The following is a 22,729-nucleotide window of genomic DNA, read 5'->3' as shown; positions in this document are numbered from 1 at the left end:
ATTATCTTTTGAATTAGTATTTTTATATAATTTGACAATAATTAAATGAGATGCACGTGTATGTACATACTACAACGGATTTTGTGTGAGAAATTGGCAAATAGCTACCTTTTGGATTGCTAATCAAGTTTAACCATTTTTTAATGCAAAATAAATCGTGACAAAAAAATATGTAGCTAAAACACGAAAAACTTTTACTAAAATTTGAACATTTTAACAGTTTTGGATGTTGAAAACCCAGAAGAGTTTGGAATCTGCTATTCAAACTCCATGAATGGAGCAGTTCAAACTCCATCGAGTCTAAGGTGAGATGGTTTGGACTCATGGGGCGGCAATTTTGAGTAAGCCCATACATTTTAGGCCCAAAATATGCTATGACTGTGGAAACAGCGGCATTGAGACTTGAGTCAAATAGTGACCATAGAAAATAAAATATGATAGGGGAACTCAAGAGAGAAATGGGAACTCTCTGGAACTCCACCTGCTGCTTATGTTCTCCATGGCTTGTAACAACCTTCCCTCTTCAAAAGAATCCATTTTTAGTCCCTTCTTTAACCAAGAAAAATGCAAACTCGTCCGTCCCAATTTCTTGCAAACTTCCTGAAAGTGAAGTTGAAGAAAACTATACTAGCAGTAGCGTCTCAAGTAATAAGATGGAGGAATACAACTTAGCTATGAAGCGAATGATGAGGAACCCTTACGAATATCACCATGATCTTGGTATTTCGCTGATCCAAAATCAGATTTGCTTATTTACCAGCATAACAACAATGTTTCTTCTGTATTATGTAGCAGTTTCAGTAATTTCTAGTTACATCGTTTAGAGATGCTCTTTTTCATATTGTTAATTCTCTTTTAGTAACTTTTTTAATTTTGTTTTACCTTTTAAGAAGATTTAGGTGTTAGTAACTTAACTTTTAGAAGGAGGTGGGTTTAGCATTTTAACTGAATTTGATGCCCCTAGAAAAGTGGATCTTGGTCTACTCTTTGGCTTTCTAATACTGGGTTATGTACATATTTTATGACTTTATGTAGGCCAAGCTTCTGTTTATGTACAAAGAAGAAGATTAAAGTGTTAGATCGCCCTTTTCCCCCTTTCTTTTTTTCTAAAATAACTTTTTAACACAAAACTTTACATTCCTACTCAAGGTTGAATCTGAGAAGTGACTACTGTAACTTAAAACTATGGTCAATATTAACAATGGACGAACCCAAATAAGCCCCTTGCTTAATGGATCTATATCTTTTGTCATAAAAATGGTCAGAGAGGAGCATCTGATGTACAATGTGTGATGCTATTGCTCTATATTGAATTAGTTGATTTCTTAAGATTGGGCCATACAATGATGCTAAAATCCAAATATTTGCTCTTCTATAACCTGTGTTTCTTTATATAATTAATTAATGACATTTATCACCAAGAGATTATAGCTATACAAAGAAGGTTTGATAGACACCTTACAATTATATTCCTTTCACTACAGGAATGAACTACACATTGATAACAGAAAATCTCATAGTTGGCTCCCAGCCCCAGAAAGTTGAAGATATAGATCATTTGAAAAAAGAGGAGAATGTCGCTTTTATACTAAACTTGCAGCAGGACAAAGATATTGAGTTTTGGGGAATAGACCTCCAGTCTATAGTCAGAAGATGTTCAGAGCTTGGAATTCATCACATGAGAAGGCCTGTGAGTAAATCTTTTTTTTTTTTGGGAGAGGGGGGGGGGCTACTTAACATTTCTAGGAGGTGGGTCGCACGAAATAGAACACAGACCTCTATCCCTTAAACCATTGGTCTACACTATAATATTCAGCTTTGTGAAATAATGATAACACGTATTCCCTTCAATGGTCAACAACTTTGATGTGAATTGAACTAGTTTACTTTTTGTTAATCCTATACTTCACTATCTTGGCCGTTGTTATGGTCAATAGATGAAGCGCTAACATCAAATATGTAAGGTATGCATTATATTTCCCTAGCAATGATAACTGATTCAGGAAATCAGTGACTGTCCATATTTCAGAATCTTGCAGACTTGTTTTTATAGTGTACATATAATGCTCTGGCTCCATATCCAAAAATTCCTGGTTATAGAAAATAACTAGGCTTTGACGTTTTCGGCGTAGTGGATATAGTTTATAGACATGTGATAGAAGAAGGGCACCATTTGGTTGTTTTTCTTTTCTTTCCATTAAGAATTCTGGAGTTCAAAATACTTCTTTTTTTTTTCCAGGTTTTTAGCCTAAGAAAATAAAATGTTCTTAGGTTTTGCAATATTATTTTTTCCAAGACACCCCACTCATTTTGTGTATTTTGATCATCGCAAAACTTTAATTGCAGGCAAAAGATTTTGATCCAGATTCCTTAAGGGGTGTATTACCTAAAGCTGTTTCATTGCTAGAGTGGGCAATTTCAGAAGGAAAAGGAAGAGTGTACGTACATTGCACTGCTGGATTGGGAAGGGCTCCTGCTGTTTCAATTGCTTATATGTTCTGGTTCTGTGGAATGGATGTAAGATTTCACCTTTTATATGAACATTAAATTTTTTCCAAATTCAGAAACATTATTTGTGAATCAATATTCCTGCTATCCTTTGTCTGTTAATTAAAGCGCATTAGCAACTCTTAATAGCACTATGTCCTGATATCTTGAAGTGCTTGTTGAGCAGCTAAATACCGCCTATGATACACTCACATCAAAGAGACCCTGTGGGCCCAACAAAAGGTCGATAAGAGCAGCTACTTATGATTTGGCTAAAAATGATCAGTGGAAGGAGCCGTTTGAGAATCTACCAGATTATGCCTTTGCAGATGTAGCAGATTGGGAAAGGAAACTGATTCAAGATCGTGTCCGGGGCCTTCGTGACACTTGAGAATGCTGGTTAGGCTATTTCTCTAGCTCATCCTTTTATTCTATTATTATTATTATTATGGATAGGTATTCCTTAATCCATCATTTGACTATTGTCTTGGATTTTCTCTCAATTTCTGGGAATTATTCTGCTTCATGTTTACCATGCTCGAGTCTGTTGGGTGATATAAGCTTATCCTAGGAAGATATTGCAAGACCATCATTCAAGTGATAAAGGCTTTTGTTTTCCTCGACAACTAGAAAATACATCATTGTTTTTATGTGTGTCAATTGTCACCCAAGACTCTTTGGTATGAAAGTATTCTCTATTCACTTTTCCATTTACAGTTGAAAGTTTGATTAGAAAAATAAAGGTGCTATTTTTTGGCTCACATAGCCATGACTATAAAAGATGTGTATTCAACATCCTAGGATGTCTTTCATCACTAAAAGTATAAAACTGAACGATAGTCCAGCACTTGTTCATTTTTCTTAGTTCTCCTTGAACACTGGAAATTTGTTTCATGAAAGCACGCAAACCTGGTCTCAACTTGGTGTTCGAGAAGAGTCAAACTGAAGGATACAGAAACCTTAAAAGAAAAATATTTGTAATACATAAGGACCACCTCAAATTTGTTCCTAATTTTCAATTACGACCATAAAGTTTTGGGGGCTTTTGGGGGGGGGGGGTTCTTAGTACCACCCTCAACCCCCCTCCCCCCCCCTAAATAAAAAAAACTTCTAAGTGGTTTACTACCCTTTTTCTTGGCCAACTGGCGTAGAGAGTGTATATCTTTTTCTTAAAGAGCGTGAAGGAAAAAAAGATTAAAATTTTATTTTTGCAAGTTTTTTTTAGTAAATGTATCTTGACGATTCTAAATTTTTGAGTTCGAAAGCTTATATCAATGTTTAAGACAAAAGTGTTAGATTGGTGTGAGAAAGACACTTCCATGTTAGTGTTTATTATTTAAAAGTAGGTTTAAAAAGAACATCAAAGTTTAGAATTAGGGGCATTTACATCTATACCTGCTTTTTGTGTCACGTTTTAACTTGTGCCCGCTTTGCAAAAAAAATTGCAAGCGTACCCGCTTTTTTGCATAACTTCAGCATACGGGGCTGAAGTAGCAAAGGCAATCACGCAAAACTTCAGCATTCTAGTAGCCGGGCCTGAAGCTGATGTTTTTGTTTTGTAACTGGCGAGTTTTTGTTTGTAAGTTTTTATTTTTGTAACTGGCGAACTTCATTTTGTAACTGAGAGCTGAAGTTTTTGTTTTGTAAATGGCAAACTTCAGCTCTAGAGCTGAAATTTTTGTTATAAGTTTTTGTTTTTGTAACTGGCGAAGTTTTTGTTTTGTAACTGGCGAACTTGAGCTGAAGTTTTTGTTTTGGAACTGTCGAACTTCAGCTCTAGAGCTGTTTTTGTTTTGTATCTTGGGACAATCCTGAACATCCCCAATCCTTTAATTTGATTAAAAAAAAAGCTACTTAATTTGACTCACCAGTAGTAGCGACAAGGAGAAGACAGAAGAGAAGGGCAACAAAGGCTGTGTATTTAGCCATATCTAGCTTGTTTTTCTTTTGGATTTCTTGGTGAGGAAATTGACAACAACAATAGTGATATTTATAGCATGATATATGCTGAGCATTGTCAACTTAATTCATTGTTTGACTAATTCAAGCATTCACATCATTATTATGTACATGAGAAAGTAAAAAGAATAAGTCTAGGGGATTCCTTCGATTCCCTATAAGATTATGAATTGGACGACGAGAACGAAGAAAGAAAGAAAGAAGAAGAAGAAGAAAACAAAGGAGGAGAAGGAGGAGGAGAAAGAGGGCTGAAGTTATTTTAAAAGTGGGTGCAAGTTAAAAGTTTTAAAAAAAATGGGTATGGGTTAAATGGGGGTGACCAAATAGGGCGCCCCGTGCAATTTTTACTTAGAATTATCACAAAGGCCTTTAACAGGCCCCACCCCCTCTAAAAAATGGGAAACCCTCCCCAACACCCATTCCCGCTCCTAGCCCTCATTTCCCATTCACCTATTCACGCTCCTGGTCCCTATTTCCCTTGCACCATTGAGAAGCACTTGAACGTGATATGCTAAATTGACTTGTGCATTACTTCAAGGGAGATATTTAGTCTATTCTACACTATTGATAAGCATTCAATATGCTTACAATCAAGTATTCCTAGAGTCAATAGGTTAATGTTTGAGTATTTTTAGAATCAATATGTTAATGTTTAATCATACAGAGAATCAATAGGTTGGTGGTTAATTATTCGTAGAATCAATATGTTAATGATCAATTATTCAAAGTATTCAATATGTTAATATTTTTGACCCATGGATTAATGTTCAGTCAGCCGTAGAATCAACAAATTAATATTGTGAGATGCTTCAAACATCCTTTGAGATGTTTCAAACATCTAGTATGATGTTTGATGTTCAGGGTTGGGGTCAAACATCCATTGAGAGATGTTTCAAACTTCTACCAGGATGTTTGACAGATTTAGTTTAAAAAGTAGCATGCCCATTCAAATTATCCAAAAAACAAATAATATCCATAAAAATAAATTTGAACCAAAAAAATTAGCAAATCATCCATTCATACCTTAAGTTGCTTTGACATGGAATTTTAGGTGCCACACACCCGTGTTGACACGACATTGGTGTGGGTATGGGTATGGGTGTGAGATTCGTAGATTCCGTACCGGATCTAGTCAAATGATTTTGAGTACTTTACCACGACGGCAAATTTGAGACAAGATACAATTTGATTCTCGAAATCAAAATCAAAACCAGGGTAAATTTGAAGAAAATGGCATACCCTATCTAGGAAATCAATCCTTTACTTTCTGCTTCTCATCTTGATCGGGCAAAAAGAACAGCAATTGAGATTGAGGAAGCCAGAGCGTTCGACAATTTGGGAAAGTGAAAGACCTTTAACTTTATTTGAATATTATTATTTAACAATATTGTACTCTTTGTAGTGAAACTTACACAGTGTCTGATTTTTATAATAATAATTAGAGATCTAATCTAAATTATAAAAATTAATATTTAATTGTAAATGGAAGATAACTATATAAAAGTTAACTTGGAGGAGAATTCAAGAATGGACAAAAATCTAGAAATCATGTCTACAACTTGAGAAATAAAAATCCACACTTCACAAGCTATAGGTAATCACCGAATCTCGGATTTCCGAGCTTTCACTGATATGAGTAATTTATAATCAAAATATTTTCTTGAAAAGCTAGCTTCTAGTTTCTCTCTCTTCGATAACGGTAACATCTTCATCCTCGCCGGCAAATCTACCGGCAAACCCACAGCGCCGCCGGCACTCGTCCAGGTAAGTACTCGTCTCCTTTCTCTCTCCTTCCTCTCTCCCTGCGTCCCTCTCTTTCTCTCTCCTTTCTTTCTCCTTTCTCTCTCCCCGCGTCCCTCTCTTTCTTTTAACCCTACTAGCAGCTAGGTCGGCGACCGACGACCCACCGACGCCGTCTGATCTTCCGTCTGCTTTTCCGACCCAACCAGACCACCCTCCTCTAGGTTTCCCTTTCGTCAAACCTTTCCTCGCTGTACCATTGTTTCTCGGACCGGCATTGTTTTCCAACGACCGTTCTGGTGACAGTCCCCTCCTTTTCTTGGTCCCGTGTTGTGTTGTGTGTGTTTCAGGTGGCACTTTTGGTGGCTGTTTGGTGACGGGTGAGAGGTGCACGGGCAAAGCAGAGCAGGCCATTTGGCAGTCACAAAGGGCTGGACGTCGGGTTCCAAAGCACCCGGGTTATATTCGCGGGAATTGCTGCGGCTGCCCAGGCAAGTGCGAGGCATACGGGCGAGTAGAACGGAGCATCACCGGGCGCATCAAGTCATATTTCCAGGTTCTTTCCATCGGGAGTTGGTACCTCCCGTTTTCTTGTGTCTTTCTCTATGTTAGTTAATTTGTGGTTATTTAGTTAGCATCACTTTAAGCATATTATTAGAATACTTGTAGTTGCAACCGGTTATTTTCTAGTTTGGGTCTGTGTTAGTGTTTTTCGGAGTTTGTCGTAGGTATAGTGACTGTGGTATGAGATGGTAGAACAAGGTCATGTCCTCGAGGGGTATCGGGTGTGAGTAAGGGGTGGGGAGGGGGTCAGGGGTTGGGACGAGAGGAAAGGAGGGTAAGGGGAAAGAGGGAGCTTGTAGATTGAGGATCGGGTCGTGGAACATAGGCACGCTGACGGGTAAGTCTATTGAGTTGGCAAAGATTCTCCAGAAGAGAAAGGTTAATATAGCTTGTGTCTAGGAGACTAGGTGGGCAGGGACGAAGGCGAGGAATGCGGATGGGTATAAGTTGTGGTACTCTGGAGTCGTGAGGGGTAAGAATGGAGTGGGTATCTTTTGTGGATAGGGATCTTAGAGAGTCTGTGGTTGAGGTTAGGCAAGTGAATGATAGGCTGATGTTTATTAAGTTGGTGATCGGTGAATGCATCCTCAATGTCGTTAGCGCTTACGCCCCGCAAACGGGCTTGGATGAGGAGGTTAAGAGGCACTTTTGGGAGGGCTTGGACGAGATTGTGTGCAGTATTCCAGCTACTGAAAGGTTATTTATTGGAGGGAATTTTAATGGCCATATTGGGGCGGCTGTTGGTAGTTATGGCGAGGTGCATGGTGGCTTTGGCTTTGGGGATAAGAACGGAGGAGGTACTTCGCTGTTAGACTTCGCTAAAGCTTTCGAGCTGGTGATTGCGAACTCGACTTTTCCGAAGAGGGAGGAGCATCTGGTGACTTTTCCAGAGTTCGGCGGTGAAGACTCAGATCGATTACCTTCTCCTCAGAAGGTGTGATAGAGGGTTGTGCAAGGATTGCAAGGTTATCCCGGGAGAGACCCTCGCGACTCAGCATAAGCTCTTAGTGATGGACATCGGCATTATGGTGAAGAGGAAGAAGAGGTATGCTCGTGGCCGACCGAGGATTAGATGGGGAGCTTTAACCAAGGATAAAGCTCGGGAGTTGGAGGGGAGGTTATCTGCTATGAGAGCTTGGAGGAGTAGTGGAGACGCGAGCACTATGTGGTCGACGACGACGAACTATGTGAGGGAGGCGGCGAGAGAGGTGCTAGGTGTATCGAAGGGTTTTTCTGGCAGGCACCAAGGAGACTGGTGGTGGAATGACACAGTCCAAGGTAAAGTGGAGGCGAAGAAGGTAGCGTATGCGAAGTTAGCAGGGAGCACAAGCGAGGAGGAGAGGAGTGCGAATAGAGAGAGGTACAAAGTGGCTAGGAAGGAGGTAAAGCTGGCGGTCACGGAGGCTAAGAATGCAGTGTTTAGCCGTCTATACGAGGAATTAGGGGAGAAAGGCGGGGAAAGGAAGTTGTTTCGGCTGGCTAAAGCGAGGGAAAGGAAGGCCTGGGATCTAGACCAAGTAAGGTGCATCAAAGACGAGGATGGTAGAGTATTGATGGGAGTCTCAGATTAAGCAGAGATGGCAAACGTACTTTTACGGTCTTCTGAATGAGGAGGGGGACCGGGATATAGCGCTAGGGGACTTAGGGCATTCGAAGAGTCCCCAAGATTTTAGGTATTGCAGGCTCATTAAGGTGGAGGAGGTCGTGGGGAAATTGCGTAAGATGAGTAGTGGTAGAGCGACCGGGCCAGATAAAATTCCGGTGGAGTTTTGGAAGTGTGGGTAGAGCAGGATTGGAATGGCTGACTGGGTTGTTCAATGTAATTTTTAGGACGAAGATGATGCTGGAGGAATAGAGGTCGAGTACAGTGGTATCGTTGTACAAGAACAAAGGTGATATCCAGTGTTGTAACAATTATAGGGGTATCAAGTTACTTACCATACCATGAAAGTCTGGGAGAGAGTGGTGGAGGTGAGGGTGAGGAAGACGACGTCTATATTCGATAATCAGTTTGGGTTCATGCCGGGCCGCTCCACGATGGAAGCTATCCACCTTATTAGGAGGTTGGTGGAACAATACAGGGATAAGAAGAAGGATCTGCACATGGTGTTTATTGACTTGGAGAAAGCGTATGATAAGGTTCCTAGGGAGGTGCTCTGGAGATGTCTTGAGGCGAAGGGCCTGCCAGTAGCCTACATACGAGCGATCAAGGACATGTATGATGGAGCTAAGACTAAGGTTAGGACGGTGGGAGGCGAATCAGAGCATTTCCCGGTTGTTATGGGATTACACCAAGGCTCAGCGCTTAGCTCGTTCTTATTTGCCTGGGTGATGGATGCTTTGACACACCATATTCAAGGGGAGATGCCATGGTGTATGTTATTTGCTGACGATATAGTTCTAATTGACGAGATGAGGATCGGTGTTAACGAGAGATTGGAGGTTTGGAGACAGACTCTCGAGTCTAAGGGTTTCAAATTGAGCAGGTCTAAGACAGAGTACCTAGAATGCAAGTTTAGCGCTGAGTCGAGGGATGTAGGCGGGGACGTGAGGCTTGGGCCACAGGTCATCCCCAAGAGAGATAGCTTCAAGTACCTTGGGTCAATGATTCAGGGGGACGGAGAGATCGACGAGGACGTTACTCACTGCATAGGGTCGGGCTGGATGAAATGGAGGCTTGCATCTGGAGTCTTGTGTGACAAGAAAGTGCCGCCGATACTCAAAGGTAAGTATTATAGAGCTGTAGTTAGACCAGCCATATTGTATGGGACAAAGCCGGTTAAGAACTCCCATATCCAGAGGATAAAAGTAGCAGAGATGTGGATGTTGAGGTGGATGTGCAGACACACTAGGATAGACAAGATTAGGAATGAAGATATTCGAAAGAAGGTGGGCGTCGCCCTTGTGGATGACAAGATGCGGGAAGCGAGGCTTAGATGGTTCGGACACGTGCAGAGGAGAAACCTCGATGCACCAGTGAGGAGGTGTGAGCGGTTGGCCGTGGTGGGTACGAGAAGAGGTAAAGGGAGACCTAGGAAGTATTAGGGAGAGGTGATCAGGCAGGACATGACACGACTGCACATTTCCGAGGACATGACCCTTGATAGGAAGGCCTGGAGGTCAAGCTTTAGGGTTGTAGGATAGGGGTAGTAAAGCTTTCCTTACTTCATTCCGGGGGTGAGGCGGGGTTGGATTAGGGTTGGTCTTAGATGGCTTGCAGTTTATGTTGGACCCACACTATTCTTGTTGTTTGTCTTAGCCTCGGGCCTTAGATTATGGTTACTGTTATTGCATGTCATTCATCTTTCGGTTTTTATGTGTATGTTACTATTACGGTTTCTATTGGAGTTACTAATGAATTCTCTCCTCTTGTTTTTTTACTTTATTTTCGTCTTTCTGAGCCGAGGGTCTATTGGAAACAGTCTCTCGGCCCCTATTAGGACAGGAGTAAGGTCTGCGTACACGTTACCCTCCCCAGACCCCACTATGTGGGATTTTACTGGGTAGTTATTGTACAAGCTATAGGTAAGTATTTCACAAAATTTCTCATAATTTAGAGATATTTTTATATTTTTATTTTTTTGAATTATTTTTAGCCGGATCCCTTCACCCGTATCTATACTAGGATCCGTACTCCCGAATTTTAGAATTTACATCTCAAAGGATTCGACCTCTAGATCCGCACCCGTGTTGAACACCGCACCCGTGTCTGAGCAACTTAGTTTATACCATCCAAAGAAGCATAAAAATATCCATCAATTACAATGCATATCATGGTTTCATATTCTTGTGAAAGATGTTCACAGCCATTTTCTCTTGGACTCGCTAATAATATTGCCATTTATCTTGTCTATCGGAGTGTTAGTGACGAGGTGCTCAATGAACATTAATGACCATGCTCCACAACTATTATAGATGTCATCCCGTGGAAAGATCAAAGAGCCTTTGAGGCAGCCAATCATCATTTAGGGATTTTTTAGGCAATTGCATGAAAAGGGCACAAATGCATGAAAAGGCCACAGGATCGGAGGTATCTTGGAAACATTGTGTCGATGGGATATAAAAATTTACCTAACTTATTATCGGTGTACACAGAGGTATTGCAGTCATAAACAAACATCTTGGACTCTTCAATAAGAAATACAATTATGACATAATGATTCCTCTCAATGTTGTATACACTGAAGATCCTCTTTGCACCATCCCAAGGTCGACCACCACATAGAGACATCTCTCTTCGAGCATACTTTAGATCATTCTTTTGAAATTGGTACTCATTCAAGATCATGGGCAGAGATGGAGCAGCATTCACCTTGTCCACCATATCACACAGAGTATTATAGCGTTCTTTCAAGATATAAAGAAAATTACGATCCATGATGATATCTGGTTGATCGCAGTGCTTGGGGTACCTTTTGTGTCTAATACGCATAAGGACCAAGAAATCCTCTATATGTTGCATTATCAAGATAAATAAATCATTAATCCACAAATACTAGTATTAAACATCATTATGCTGCAGGAAACTGGAAGTAAAAATAAACAAGATCAGTCACAGATCCATAAGGATGCTTCAAACATCTTAGAGTACGTGTCACATCCAAAAGGATGTTTTAATAAGATGTTTGAAAATGGAAAGTAAAAATAAATCAAGATGAAAGGCTTATGAATATGTACCTTATCCTCCAACCAGAATTGAGAATCTTGGATGCTCTTGAAGCTTTCATGATCGAACATTCTCCATGTAAATTGTGTCTGAGGCCCCTCATTTTTTGATAAATGTCATGAGGGCATTTTTCCTCTCCTAGTCGATCAATTTATAAATGTCAAATTTCAGCCTCTCCTCACTGATTTCTATGGAGGTTTCTTGTTCTTGGCCCTTTTTAGCATCATTTCCGGTTATCTTTCTCTTTTTGTTCCTTTTTTCACTAAAGGATCCCGAATTGCTCGGGAAAAGAACCACAAGTCTCTTCGATAGTTTGTGAACTAATTCTTCATCTATGGTCTTTTGCATAAACTTCATCATTTCCATTTACTTTTTCAATTGATCTTGCATAGCATTCCTCTCGTGCTCTTTTTCTTTTTCCAAACAATTAGGGCATATGCAGGGACAATGGACATTAGATGTACTCGCAAAAAACATGATCTTTTATTTCCTCACCCCTTTTTTCCAATAGAAGTAGCTCTTCTTTCATCATCGTAACTAAAATCTCCCCCTACCATTACCATCATCAAAATGCATTTCTCAGCCATCATCATGACCAAAATGTTTTTCCCCTATGTCATCGCCATTATCATCACAAACAGCTTCTCTTCCTATTCTACGATCTCCACCAACAAATTTTTCTCTTGTACCATCATCTCCTCCAATCATATAGCTATCTCCAATTTGTGGGGTTTCCAAATTACCTTTCTTTATCTTAAGGGCACATTTTGACACCGCCCAAATATCTTAAGACTATCACTCCCTCCAACTCTTTACTTAGCTATCCATCATCATGTCCTCTTTGTTTGGTAAAGTAACAAGATTTTGGATGTAAGCCTCCCTTTTTTGGCCTTTGGAGGATGAAGAAAAGGGTGCACCACCTAGGCTTTCATTGTAATTGAATAAATCTTATTCATTATTTCTATTTTTGTGTTATTTATATAATTTTCTATTTACTTTTTGATCGCACAATGTAAGATTGGGCGTTTGAAGCCATACCTTGTGGTCAAAAGATAATCCAAAAGTGAGGATATGGTCGAGGATGAAAATGTGGTTGTTTGAGAAAGTAAAAAAGGACAGTCCTGATCCATTTCAAATCAAAGATAATCTGGTAAGGCTCATTCTAGTGGATGTTTGAAGCATGCTGAAGAAAGTGTTTAAATATCTATAAGATGTTTCAAGCATGCTTCTAATATCTTTGCTTATAAATCGTTCTGTTCCCAGGTGGTGCACCCTTTTCTTTACCTTACAGAGGCTGAAAAAAAAGGAGGTTTACATTCAAAATCTTGTTATCTTACATGAAGATGGATAGCCTAAGCAAAATGTACCCTTAAGATAGAGAAGGGTAGTTTGCAAACCTTACAAATTGGAGATAGCTATGTGGTTGGAGGAGATAATAGTACAGGAGAAAAATCTGTTGGTGAAGTTGGTAAAATAAGAGAAGTTATTCGTGACGATGATGGTGATGGCATAGGGGAAGAACATTTTGGTTATGATGATGGTAGAGAAATGTGTTTTGATGATGATAATGGCAGGGAGGGGGGTAGGTTTTTAGTTATGATGAAAAATGAGCTTCTTTTATTGGAAAAAAGAGTGAGGAAATAAAAGATCGTGTTGTTGCGGGTACATCTAGTATCCACTATCCCCGCACATGCCCCAATTGTCTGGAAAAAAAGCAAATGAATCGGAGGAATGTTATGTTGGATCAGTTGAGAGAGCAAATGAAAATGATGAAGTTTATACTGAATAAAAAAGGAACTAAAAGAGGAAGTGAAGGTGTTGGTTTATGTTTAGTCAACAATGACATGCCAATTGGAAGAGTTGGTGGAAAGAGTTGGTGTGGATGCTAGGAGGAAGCTTCCTCCTTTGATGTCACCCATGACATCAAGAGGAGGTAGTTTGATGTCACCAATGACATCAAGAGGAGGTCTTTACCTCTATAAATAGATGCACTCCTTCATTTGTAGAAACCATCCCAAAAATAATACAACACATTGTAGTGAGTAGAGAGTTAAGAGAGAAATTCTCTTAAGTGTAATTGGGAACTCTCCCCTTCCTTTGTTAATATTAAAAAGGCAACTGTTCTCTGGTGGACGTAGGATTATTTTGATCCGAACCACGTTAAATCTTGTGTTCTTTCTTTTACGTTTCCGCTAACAATTGGTATCAGAGCAACAGGATTCTTTAACGATCCAAGGAGGAAGAACAAGCAAAGATGAGTTCCATGAAGTTTGAAATTGATAGATTCAGTGGACGCAACAACTTCAATATCTGGAAGATCCAGATGATGGCGTTACTGCGGAGGGAAGGTTCAATCCATGCTATTGACGGAAAGTATCCTAAGGATATATCAACTCCCGACAAGGAGAAGATTGAAGGGGATGCATTGAGTGCAATCCAACTATCCCTTGCACCTAACGTGCTTTGTGAAGTGAGTACGGGTACCGAAGAGACGGCCAAACAGTTATGGGAAAAGCTAGAAGGGCTATACCAAGACCGATCAGTGACAACAAGGATGTTGTTACAACGGCGTCTTCACACATTTAAGATGGGGTCAGGTACTTCGTTACAAGATCATTTAGATGCGTTCAATAAACTTGTCATGGACTTACAGATTGCAGGAATTAAAAAGGAGGAGGAGACGCTTGCATGTGCTTTGCTATTTTCATTGACTTCAGGATATCATGATATTGAGAATTCAATGATGTATAGCAAGGAGCCTATCAAGCTTGAGCAAGTGCGGCAGTCACTTAACTCTAGTGATGTGCGGAGGCACATTGAAGGAGATAGAGATGACCAGGCCAGTGGGCTCTTTGTGAGAGGCCGGACTAGCCAACATGGAAAGAGCAAATCAAAGCACAGATCAAAGTCTCGTGTGAACAAGAAAAATACAGAGTGTTGGGGTTGTGGCAAGAAGGGGCACTTTGAACGAGACTGCCCAATGTCAAAGTCCAAGGAAAAGGCGAGTGCATCCATAGTTGAACAGGTACATGATTTTGATAATGATTATGTACTAACAACATCGTGTAATAATAATAGTAGTTATGGAAACAAATGGGTGTTAGACTCTGCTTGCACTCTGCATATGACGTTCCGAAAAGACTGGTTTAGCAGCTATGAGAAAAGTGGAGGAACCGTAGTAATGGGCAATAATGCAACTTGTGCAATAGTTGGCATTGGCTCAGTTCGGGTTCGCTGCCATGATGGAGTCGTGAGGACTATTACACAAGTCCGTCATGTTCCTGATCTGAAGAAGAATTTGATCTCCCTGAGTACTCTGGATGAACAAGGCTACAGGTACATGAGCGAAGCAGGAACTATAAAGGTGACTAAAGGTTCTTTAGTCATGCTGAAAGGCAAGCTGGAGAACGGCCTTTACACATTGGCCGGAAGCACCATTGTTGGCTCTGCAAATGCATCTACAGTGCAGTTATCTAATGATGACAAGGCAAGACTATGGCACATGAGACTGGGTCATATGAGCGCACGTGGACTGGAGATGTTGAGCAATCGTAACCTTTTGGAAGGTGAGAAGATCAGCACACTTAACTTCTGTGAGCACTGCGTTCTAGGGAAGCAAAAGAAGGTCAGCTTCAGCACTGACAAACACAAGACAAGAGGAGTGCTAGACTACATCCATTCAGATTTATGGGGTCCCTCTAAACTTCCATCGAAGGGCAAAAAGAGGTATCTTCTCACTTTTATTGATGATTTCTCACGAAAGGTTTGGGTGCATTTTTTGAAGGCAAAAAGTGATGCTTTTGAAGCATTTAAAGAGTGGAAGATTTTGGTTGAAAATCAAATGGAGCGGAAAATCAAGTATCTTCGCACAGACAATGGCTTGGAGTTTTGCAATGAAGAGTTTAATGAATTCTGCAAGGTTCATGGGATCTCAAGACATAGGACTGTCAGGCATACCCCACAGCAGAATGGAGTTGCCGAGAGAATGAACAGAACTCTTCTTGAAAAGGCTCGTTGTATGCTCCTACAAGCCAAAATGTCCAAAGTATTTTGGGCTGAAGCAGTTCACACTGCTGCTCATATTGTCAATCGATCTCCAGCATCGGCAATTGACTTTAAGACTCCGAATGAGGTATGGTCAGGTGAACCCTCTAACTATTCATACTTACGAGTATTTGGGTGTCCAGCTTATTATCACGTTAATGAAGGAAAGCTTGAACCAAGGGCTAAGAAGGTCATATTCGTAGGGTATGTGGATGGAGTAAAAGGGTACAAACTTTGGTGTTTGTCTTTACTCAAATTTATAGTTAGTAGAGATGTCACCTTTGATGAATCCTCTATACTTGATCCCCGTAAAGTTTCCGTGGAGTTTTCAGGAAACAAGAACGACGAGCAGGTGGAGCTTCCGGTGGAGCTTGCCAAGGAAAAGGATCAAGAGACTCAGGTTAAAGATGAGTCAGAAGATGTAGACCTTGAAGAACTTGCTGTCAATGAACCATACACAATTGCAAAGGGGAGGGAGAAGAGGCAGACACGAGAACCGAAACGCCTTATAGATCAAGCAAACTTGATTGCATATGCGTTCGTAGCTGCACAAGAAGAGATTAAGGATCTGGAGCCCTCCTTGTATATTGAAGCAACTTCTTGCAAGGATGCTGTACAATGGCGGTTAGCCATGACTGAAGAGATGGAGTCTCTTCACAAGAATCAGACATAAGTCTTAGTGAAAAGACAAAAGGGGAAGAGGACAGTTGGATGCAAGTGGGTCTACCGAAAGAAAGAGGGAATTCCTGAAGTGGAAGATGCTAGGTTCAAGGCGAGATTGGTTGCAAAAGGATTCAGTCAGAAGGAGGGAATTGACTACAATGAGATTTTCTCTCCAGTCGTGAAGCATAGCTCAATTCGCGTGCTACTAGCATTGGTTGCCCAATTTGACTTGGAGCTTCAACAGCTTGATGTCAAAACTGCTTTCTTACACGGTGATCTAGAAGAGACAATCTATATGGATCAGCCTGAAGGTTTCCTAGCTGAGGGAAAAGAAGATCACGTATGCCAACTAAAGAAGTCTTTGTATGGTTTGAAGCAATCCCCTAGACAGTGGTACAAGAGGTTTGATGCATTCATGACTACACATGAATTCTCAAGGAGTGCATTTGATAGCTGTGTGTATCACAAGAAGATGTCTGGTAACTCAATGATTTATTTACTGTTGTATGTTGATGATATGCTTATTGCTGCTAACAACATTACAGAGATAAATGCTTTGAAGAAACTGTTGAGTAAGGAATTTGACATGAAGGATTTAGGAGCTGCAAAGAAAATCCTTGGTATGGAGATTTCAAGAGAAGACGGTGTTGTACATCTTTCTCAGAAGAGGTATATTGAAAGGGTTCTCAAGAGATTCAATATGCATACGTGCAAGCTTGTAAGTACACCATTAGCTCCTCATTTTAAACTTTCAGAGTTACAAATGCCTCAGTCCGAGGATGAGGTGGAGCATATGTCAAAGATTCCTTATGCCAGTGCAGTTGGTAGCATTATGTATGCTATGGTATGCACACGTCCAGATATTGCTCAATCTGTAAGTGTGGTAAGTAGATACATGTCCAGCCCAGGAAAGAGGCATTGGGAAGCTGTCAAGTGGATATTGAGATATCTCAAAGGAGCTTCTGGTGTTGGTCTGACCTTTCGAAAAAGTGGTGGAGGTATTTCAATTCTCGGTTATGTAGATTCTGACTATGCAGGAGATCTTGACAGAAGAAGGTCCACAACTGGATACATCTTTACCCTCGTTGGCAGTGCCGTTAGTTGGAAGTCGACTCTGCAGTCGATTGCCGCTTTGTCTACGACAGAAGCAGAATACATGGCAGCAGCGGAGGCGGTGAAGGAAGCTATCTGGTTGAAAGGTTTAGTAGCGGAATTGAGTTTGGTTCAGCTGGAATCAACTCTTAGATGTGATAGTCAGAGTGCTATTCATCTAATGAAAAATCAGAGATTTCATGAGCGCACTAAACACATTGATGTCAGATTTCATTTTATTCGAGATGTTGTTGAAGAGGGAACTATCAAGGTCGTGAAGGTTATCACAGACGATAATGCTGCAGATATGTTGACCAAGATAGTCCCACTCGCTAAGTTTGCACACTGCAAGGACTTGGCGGGGGTGTGCATCAACTGATGCAACTCCGAAGAGAACAGTTGTTAGGTGGAGGTGGTATGTTCAACAATGGTTTGATTCTTCTTGTTTCTTACAACGGGGTTGCCCAGTAAGCTTAGAAGTTTTGGCCAGAGTTGTTCACACGCACGCTCGAAACGCAAACCAAGGTGGAGATTGAAGGCGTTGGTTTATGTTTAGTCAACAATGGCATGCCAATTGGAAGAGTTGGTGGAAAGAGTTGGTGTGGATGCTAGGAGGAAGCTTCTCCTTTGATGTCACCCATGACATCAAAAGGAGGTAGTTTGATGTCACCAATGACATCAAGAGGAGGTCTTTACCTCTATAAATAGATGCACTCCTTCATTTGTAGAAATCATCCAAAAAATAATACAACACATTGTAGTGAGTACAGAGTTAAGAGAGAAATTCTCTTAAGTGTAATTGGGAACTCTCCCCTTCCTTTGTTAATATTAAAAAAACAACTGTTCTCTGGTGGACGTAGGATTATTTTGATCCGAACCACATTAAATCTTGTATTCTTTCTTTTACGTTTCCGCTAACAGGAAGAAAAATGGAAAGGATGCTGAAAAGGGCCAGGAATAAGAAACCTCCATAACAGTCAGTGAGGAGAGGCTGAAAGTTGACATTTATAAACCGATTGACTGGGAGAGGAAAAATGCCCTCATGGCATTTATCAAAAATAAGGGGCCTCAGACATAATATGCATGTGGGGTATTCGATTATGAAGGCTTCAAGAATATGCAAGATTTTCAATTTTGGTTGGTACCATATTCATAAACTTTTCATCTTGATTTATTATTACCTTTCAGTTTTGAACATCCGATAAGATGTTTAAACATTATTATGGATGTTTGACTTCATTATTTTCACTTTGCAGTTTCAAACATCTTAGAGGATGTTTGAAACATCCTTATGGATATGTTGCTGATCTGGTTTATTTTTTACTTTCCCGATGGATAATTAATACCGGTATATATGATTAGTAATTTAATTTTGATCCTGCAACATATGGAGAATTTCTTGGCCCTTATGCGTATTAGACACAAAAGGTACTCCAAGCACTATGATTAAACAGATATCATCCTAGATTGTAAATTTTTTTATATCTTGAAGGAATGCTATAATACTCTATGTGATCGGGTGGACAAGGTGAATGCTGCTCCATCTTTGTCCATGATATTAAATGAGTATCAATTTCAATAGGATGATCTCGAGTACGCCCGAGGAAAAATGCCTTTATGTGGTGGTCCACCTTGGGATGGTGTGAAGAGGATCATCTGTGTATACAACATTGAGATGAATCATTATGTCATAATTGTATTTCTTATTGAATAGTCGAGGATGCTTGTTTATGACTGCAATACTCTATGTACATCGATGATAAGTTGGGCAAATTTTTGTATTCCATCGGCACATTATTCCCAAGATACCTCCGATCCAATGGCCTTTTCATGCACTTGCCTGAAGAATCGCTGAACGATGAATGACTGCCTAAAAGGCTTTTTGATCTTCCACGTGATGACACCTATAATAGTTGTGGAGTGTGGTGCTTAATGTTCATTGAGCACCTCATCACCAACACTATGATGGACAAGATGAATAGCGAGTTTGGTGAGAAAATAGCTGTGGACATCGTTCACAAGAACATGGAACTATGATATGCTTTGTAATTGATGGATACTTTTATATTTTTTTTGCTGGTATGAATGGATGATTTGCTAATTTTTTTTGTTTAAATTTATTTATGTGAATATTATTTGTTTTTTGGATGGTTTGAATGGATATGCTACTTTTTAAACTAAATCTGGTAAAAATAATCATCATCCTGAGAGGATGTTTGAAACGTCTTGAATGGACTTTTAGGATGTTTGAAACAATTACCTAGGATTATATCAGGAAGTTTAAAAAATGGCAGAAAATCTGCAATATCTACACTACAGATGAAGAAAACAAGCTTAAAACACTCATCTTTACTTACCAACAGTGGCAAATAGACTAAAAATCTCCCTTGAAGTAAATAAGCAACAACGCTAAAAACAAACCTAGTATAATTCCACAAGTGAGGTCCGAGGAGGGTAGTGTGTACGCATGTCTTACCCCTACCGGCTCAAGGAAAGTGATAGAAAGCATTAGTAACAAGTAGTAACAACAACAAGATAATAAGAAAAGCAAAGTGAAAGGAACATGTAGTAATAGAAATCTAACAATAATTGAATACAAGATTAACACCAATATTACTGGTATGCAAAAGAAACACTCTCGACTACCCGCATCTTGTCCTCCACCGGGGTCACTCCTACCCTGACCCGAATATCTTATTCATAATCTTATTAATCCTGGTATGTCCGCACATTCATCTCAACATCCTCATTTCTGCTACTCTCATCTTGTGGACATGAGAGTTTTTGACTGGCCAACACTCTGCCCATACAACATAAGTAATGCATTCGCCAATTTAGCAAATTATGGTCAAGTGTTTTTCAATAGTGTAAGGGTCGATCTCCAAATGTTTTGTTCTTTTTTCACCAATTTTTCTCAATAAAGAACAAGAACCTCGAAGAAGCAGATCTGTCAGAAAATAATATTGAAGAAAGAAGAAGTGATTGAACACAACAGAAGAAGAATAAGAAGAAAAAAACGTGACAAGGGAATGGGGAATGGGGAATGGGGAATGGGGAATGGAATGAGTGCGGGGGAGGGGTTCTCTTTTTTTTTTTTATAGGGGTGGGGCCCGTTCAAGGGTGTTCTGATAATTCTAAAACTTTGAGGTTCTTTTTAAACCTACTTTTGAATAATAAACACTAACATGAAAGTGTCCTTTTCACACCAATCTTAACACTTCTGTCTTAAAAATTGATACAAGTTTTCAAAAGTCTCAAAAATTTAGATCCCCTGGTGTACCAGCTGGTCTTCTTTTCCTTTTATTAGAAACCCCAAAATTCTCTGCAGAATTAAAAGCTTCAGAAGAGGAAGATGGACTAAGAAAAAGAAAGAAAAGGAATAAATAAAAGAAAAGCATAAATAAAAAGGAAAAATGGAGAATTATTTTAATGAAATTGACATATGGCAAGTAAGGATTTGTGCATGACAAGCACTTCCGTTCTTAATATTGGAGTTGGCCGAGAAAGAGGGTAATAATACCACTTAGAAGTTGTTCGTAGGAATTTAAAGATCGTAATTGAAAATGAGGGACTAGTTTGAAGGGGTCTTTATATACCCCAGAAAGAAAAAAAAAATCAAAAGAAAAGATGCTTGCTTTAGGCCTTATGGTATGCATATGATCTGCGAATTACTGTTTTTAGTTTGTAAATGTTATTATTTTCCATGTGCAAACAGAACTCAGTAGCTGTATCTTTCGCGATGTGCTTCCAGTCAGGTCATCTCGAGTTACATTGTAACTACAATTGGAACTATAATATTAACAATGATCTTGCTTAGTGATTCACTGTGTAGTTGATGCATCTAGGCAAACCCAATTTTACTCTTTTACATAGAATGACACAATATGTGTAAACTAACACATCTTATACTATTTGGTTCCTACAGCATGGATGTATTCCAGAGAGCGAGAAGCTGCCCCTTGAAGAGAAGAAGCCCCATTATAGCATGCTGCAAATTCGGAACTTTTATTGCAGCGTTGCATAAAACGACTGGTATGAGAATTACGAGGTCTCAAATGCAATTTGACATATGAATTAGATGTTGCTGTAACATATTAGGTCAGTAGATTCTTTATAGTTGTATACCCCTGTAATAAAGTGAGCCCATCAATTGAAAGTTCATTATTGGGGAGCACCTTGTTTATCCTTGTTCTGTAGACCAATAGGTTGAGGGGGTTTATGTCCTCTTTTTGTACTTCTTACAATGAGGTGTTCTTAGAACAATAGGTTGATAGGAAAGAGGTGGGGCTCTTTGATTCACTTGAACATTTCATATAATTCACTTACAGGCCATCTAGAACAACTTCATCACTATAATCTAGAGAATCTTGATCTTACATTTAACTTTCGTCTACCCTTTTCGACATGTAAGTGGAGCAGCCTCACCATTTTGGATTTATCACACCTGTTGGTGCTGGACTCGTTGCAGTCTCCTTGAATGGGAAGTCTTCCACTGTTATGTACTCGGAGCACTTCATTGATGACCATTGACTTGAATGGGAATCAATTTAAAGTGCTTTGAGTACATTACATTGGACGACTCCAACAACAACAACAATCCAGTATAATCCCACAAGTGGGGTCTGGGGAGGGTAGTGTGTACGCAGACCTTACCCCTACCCTAGGGTAGAGAGGTTGTTTCCAATAGACCATCGGCATCCTTCCCTCCAAGAACTCCCCACCTTGCTTTTGGGGTGACTCGAACTCACAACCTCTTGGTTGGAAGTGGAGGGTGCTTACCATCAGTGGGACTCCCATTGAAATTATTCTTTCTCAAGTCTAGCACCGATAGCTCAGCCATGCTATCCAAGCAATGTGGAACTGACTCACTGAAGTTGTGTGATAAATCCAGAAGGTTAGGGTAAGACTGCTAAAGTTACACATTGAAAAAGTAGACGACCTTGAAGGAAATTAAATTTAGGATCAAGATATTCTAGATTATAATAATGAAGTTGTTCTAGGTGGCTTGTATGAATTATATGAAAGGTTTAGGTAAATCAATGAGTTTCACGTCTAAACCATTGTTCTACATAACACCTCCTATCGATGTATCGTTACGTCTGCAGGGATTTTAAGTTACTATACCATGTTCGTGTTTGACACATTCAATCATTATAGAGCAATATGTACGAGTAGATAATAATATGGTACCTTAGATATGCGAAACTATTTTAATTTGAAAGCAAAAATAATATCGAACCGGTCTATAAATTTCTGTGACGTTTATTTCCTTTCATGTTTTATTTAGTATTAACCGTGAGGATTCTTGGTTCTTTATTTAAAAATTATTATTAAAGAACTGTTATATGTGAAAAGGAGAGCTAAATTTTCTTTCCCACTTCCACTGAAAAAGCTTTGTGCTTATGTAAGGTTGAGTTCTCGTCTTCATATTTTAAAAATTTTCGCGGTGACGTCTATCTATCTATATGTTATATTATACTAATTTCACAGTAATCAGGTTAGTCAGGCAAATAC

At 39.7% G+C, this 22,729-nt stretch overlaps 3 protein-coding genes across 4 annotated transcripts; all 3 read left to right on the top strand.

Annotated features, from left to right (window-relative positions):
• Nucleotides 1-418: 418 nt before the first annotated feature.
• LOC104220191 (phosphoglucan phosphatase LSF2, chloroplastic) lies at nt 419-21,571 on the top strand. Of its 2 annotated transcripts, XM_009771013.2 has the most exons (5): nt 419-720; nt 1,485-1,690; nt 2,347-2,517; nt 2,675-2,886; nt 21,141-21,571. In XM_009771013.2, the coding sequence occupies exons 1-4, from the start codon at nt 435-437 to the stop codon at nt 2,876-2,878; spliced, it is 867 nt and encodes a 288-aa protein (XP_009769315.1). In that variant the 5' UTR covers nt 419-434; the 3' UTR covers nt 2,879-2,886; nt 21,141-21,571. The 2 variants fall into 2 exon arrangements, 1 of the variants encoding a protein (XP_009769315.1); XR_011406137.1 differs by lacking the exons at nt 419-720; nt 1,485-1,690; nt 2,347-2,517; nt 2,675-2,886 and adding an exon at nt 6,749-10,275.
• Nucleotides 7,229-7,690, top strand: LOC104220192 (uncharacterized). The gene has a single exon (XM_009771014.2). The coding sequence runs from the start codon at nt 7,229-7,231 to the stop codon at nt 7,688-7,690; it is 462 nt and encodes a 153-aa protein (XP_009769316.2).
• LOC138887794 (uncharacterized) lies at nt 7,761-8,646 on the top strand. Its single transcript, XM_070169580.1, has 2 exons — nt 7,761-8,267; nt 8,581-8,646. The coding sequence occupies exons 1-2, from the start codon at nt 7,761-7,763 to the stop codon at nt 8,644-8,646; spliced, it is 573 nt and encodes a 190-aa protein (XP_070025681.1).
• Nucleotides 21,572-22,729: the final 1,158 nt, after the last annotated feature.

The sequence above is a fragment of the Nicotiana sylvestris genome, chromosome 3, assembly GCF_000393655.2.
Source record: "Nicotiana sylvestris chromosome 3, ASM39365v2, whole genome shotgun sequence".
Classification (NCBI taxonomy): domain Eukaryota; kingdom Viridiplantae; phylum Streptophyta; class Magnoliopsida; order Solanales; family Solanaceae; genus Nicotiana; species Nicotiana sylvestris.
This window is presented reverse-complemented; position numbering and strand designations above follow the sequence as displayed.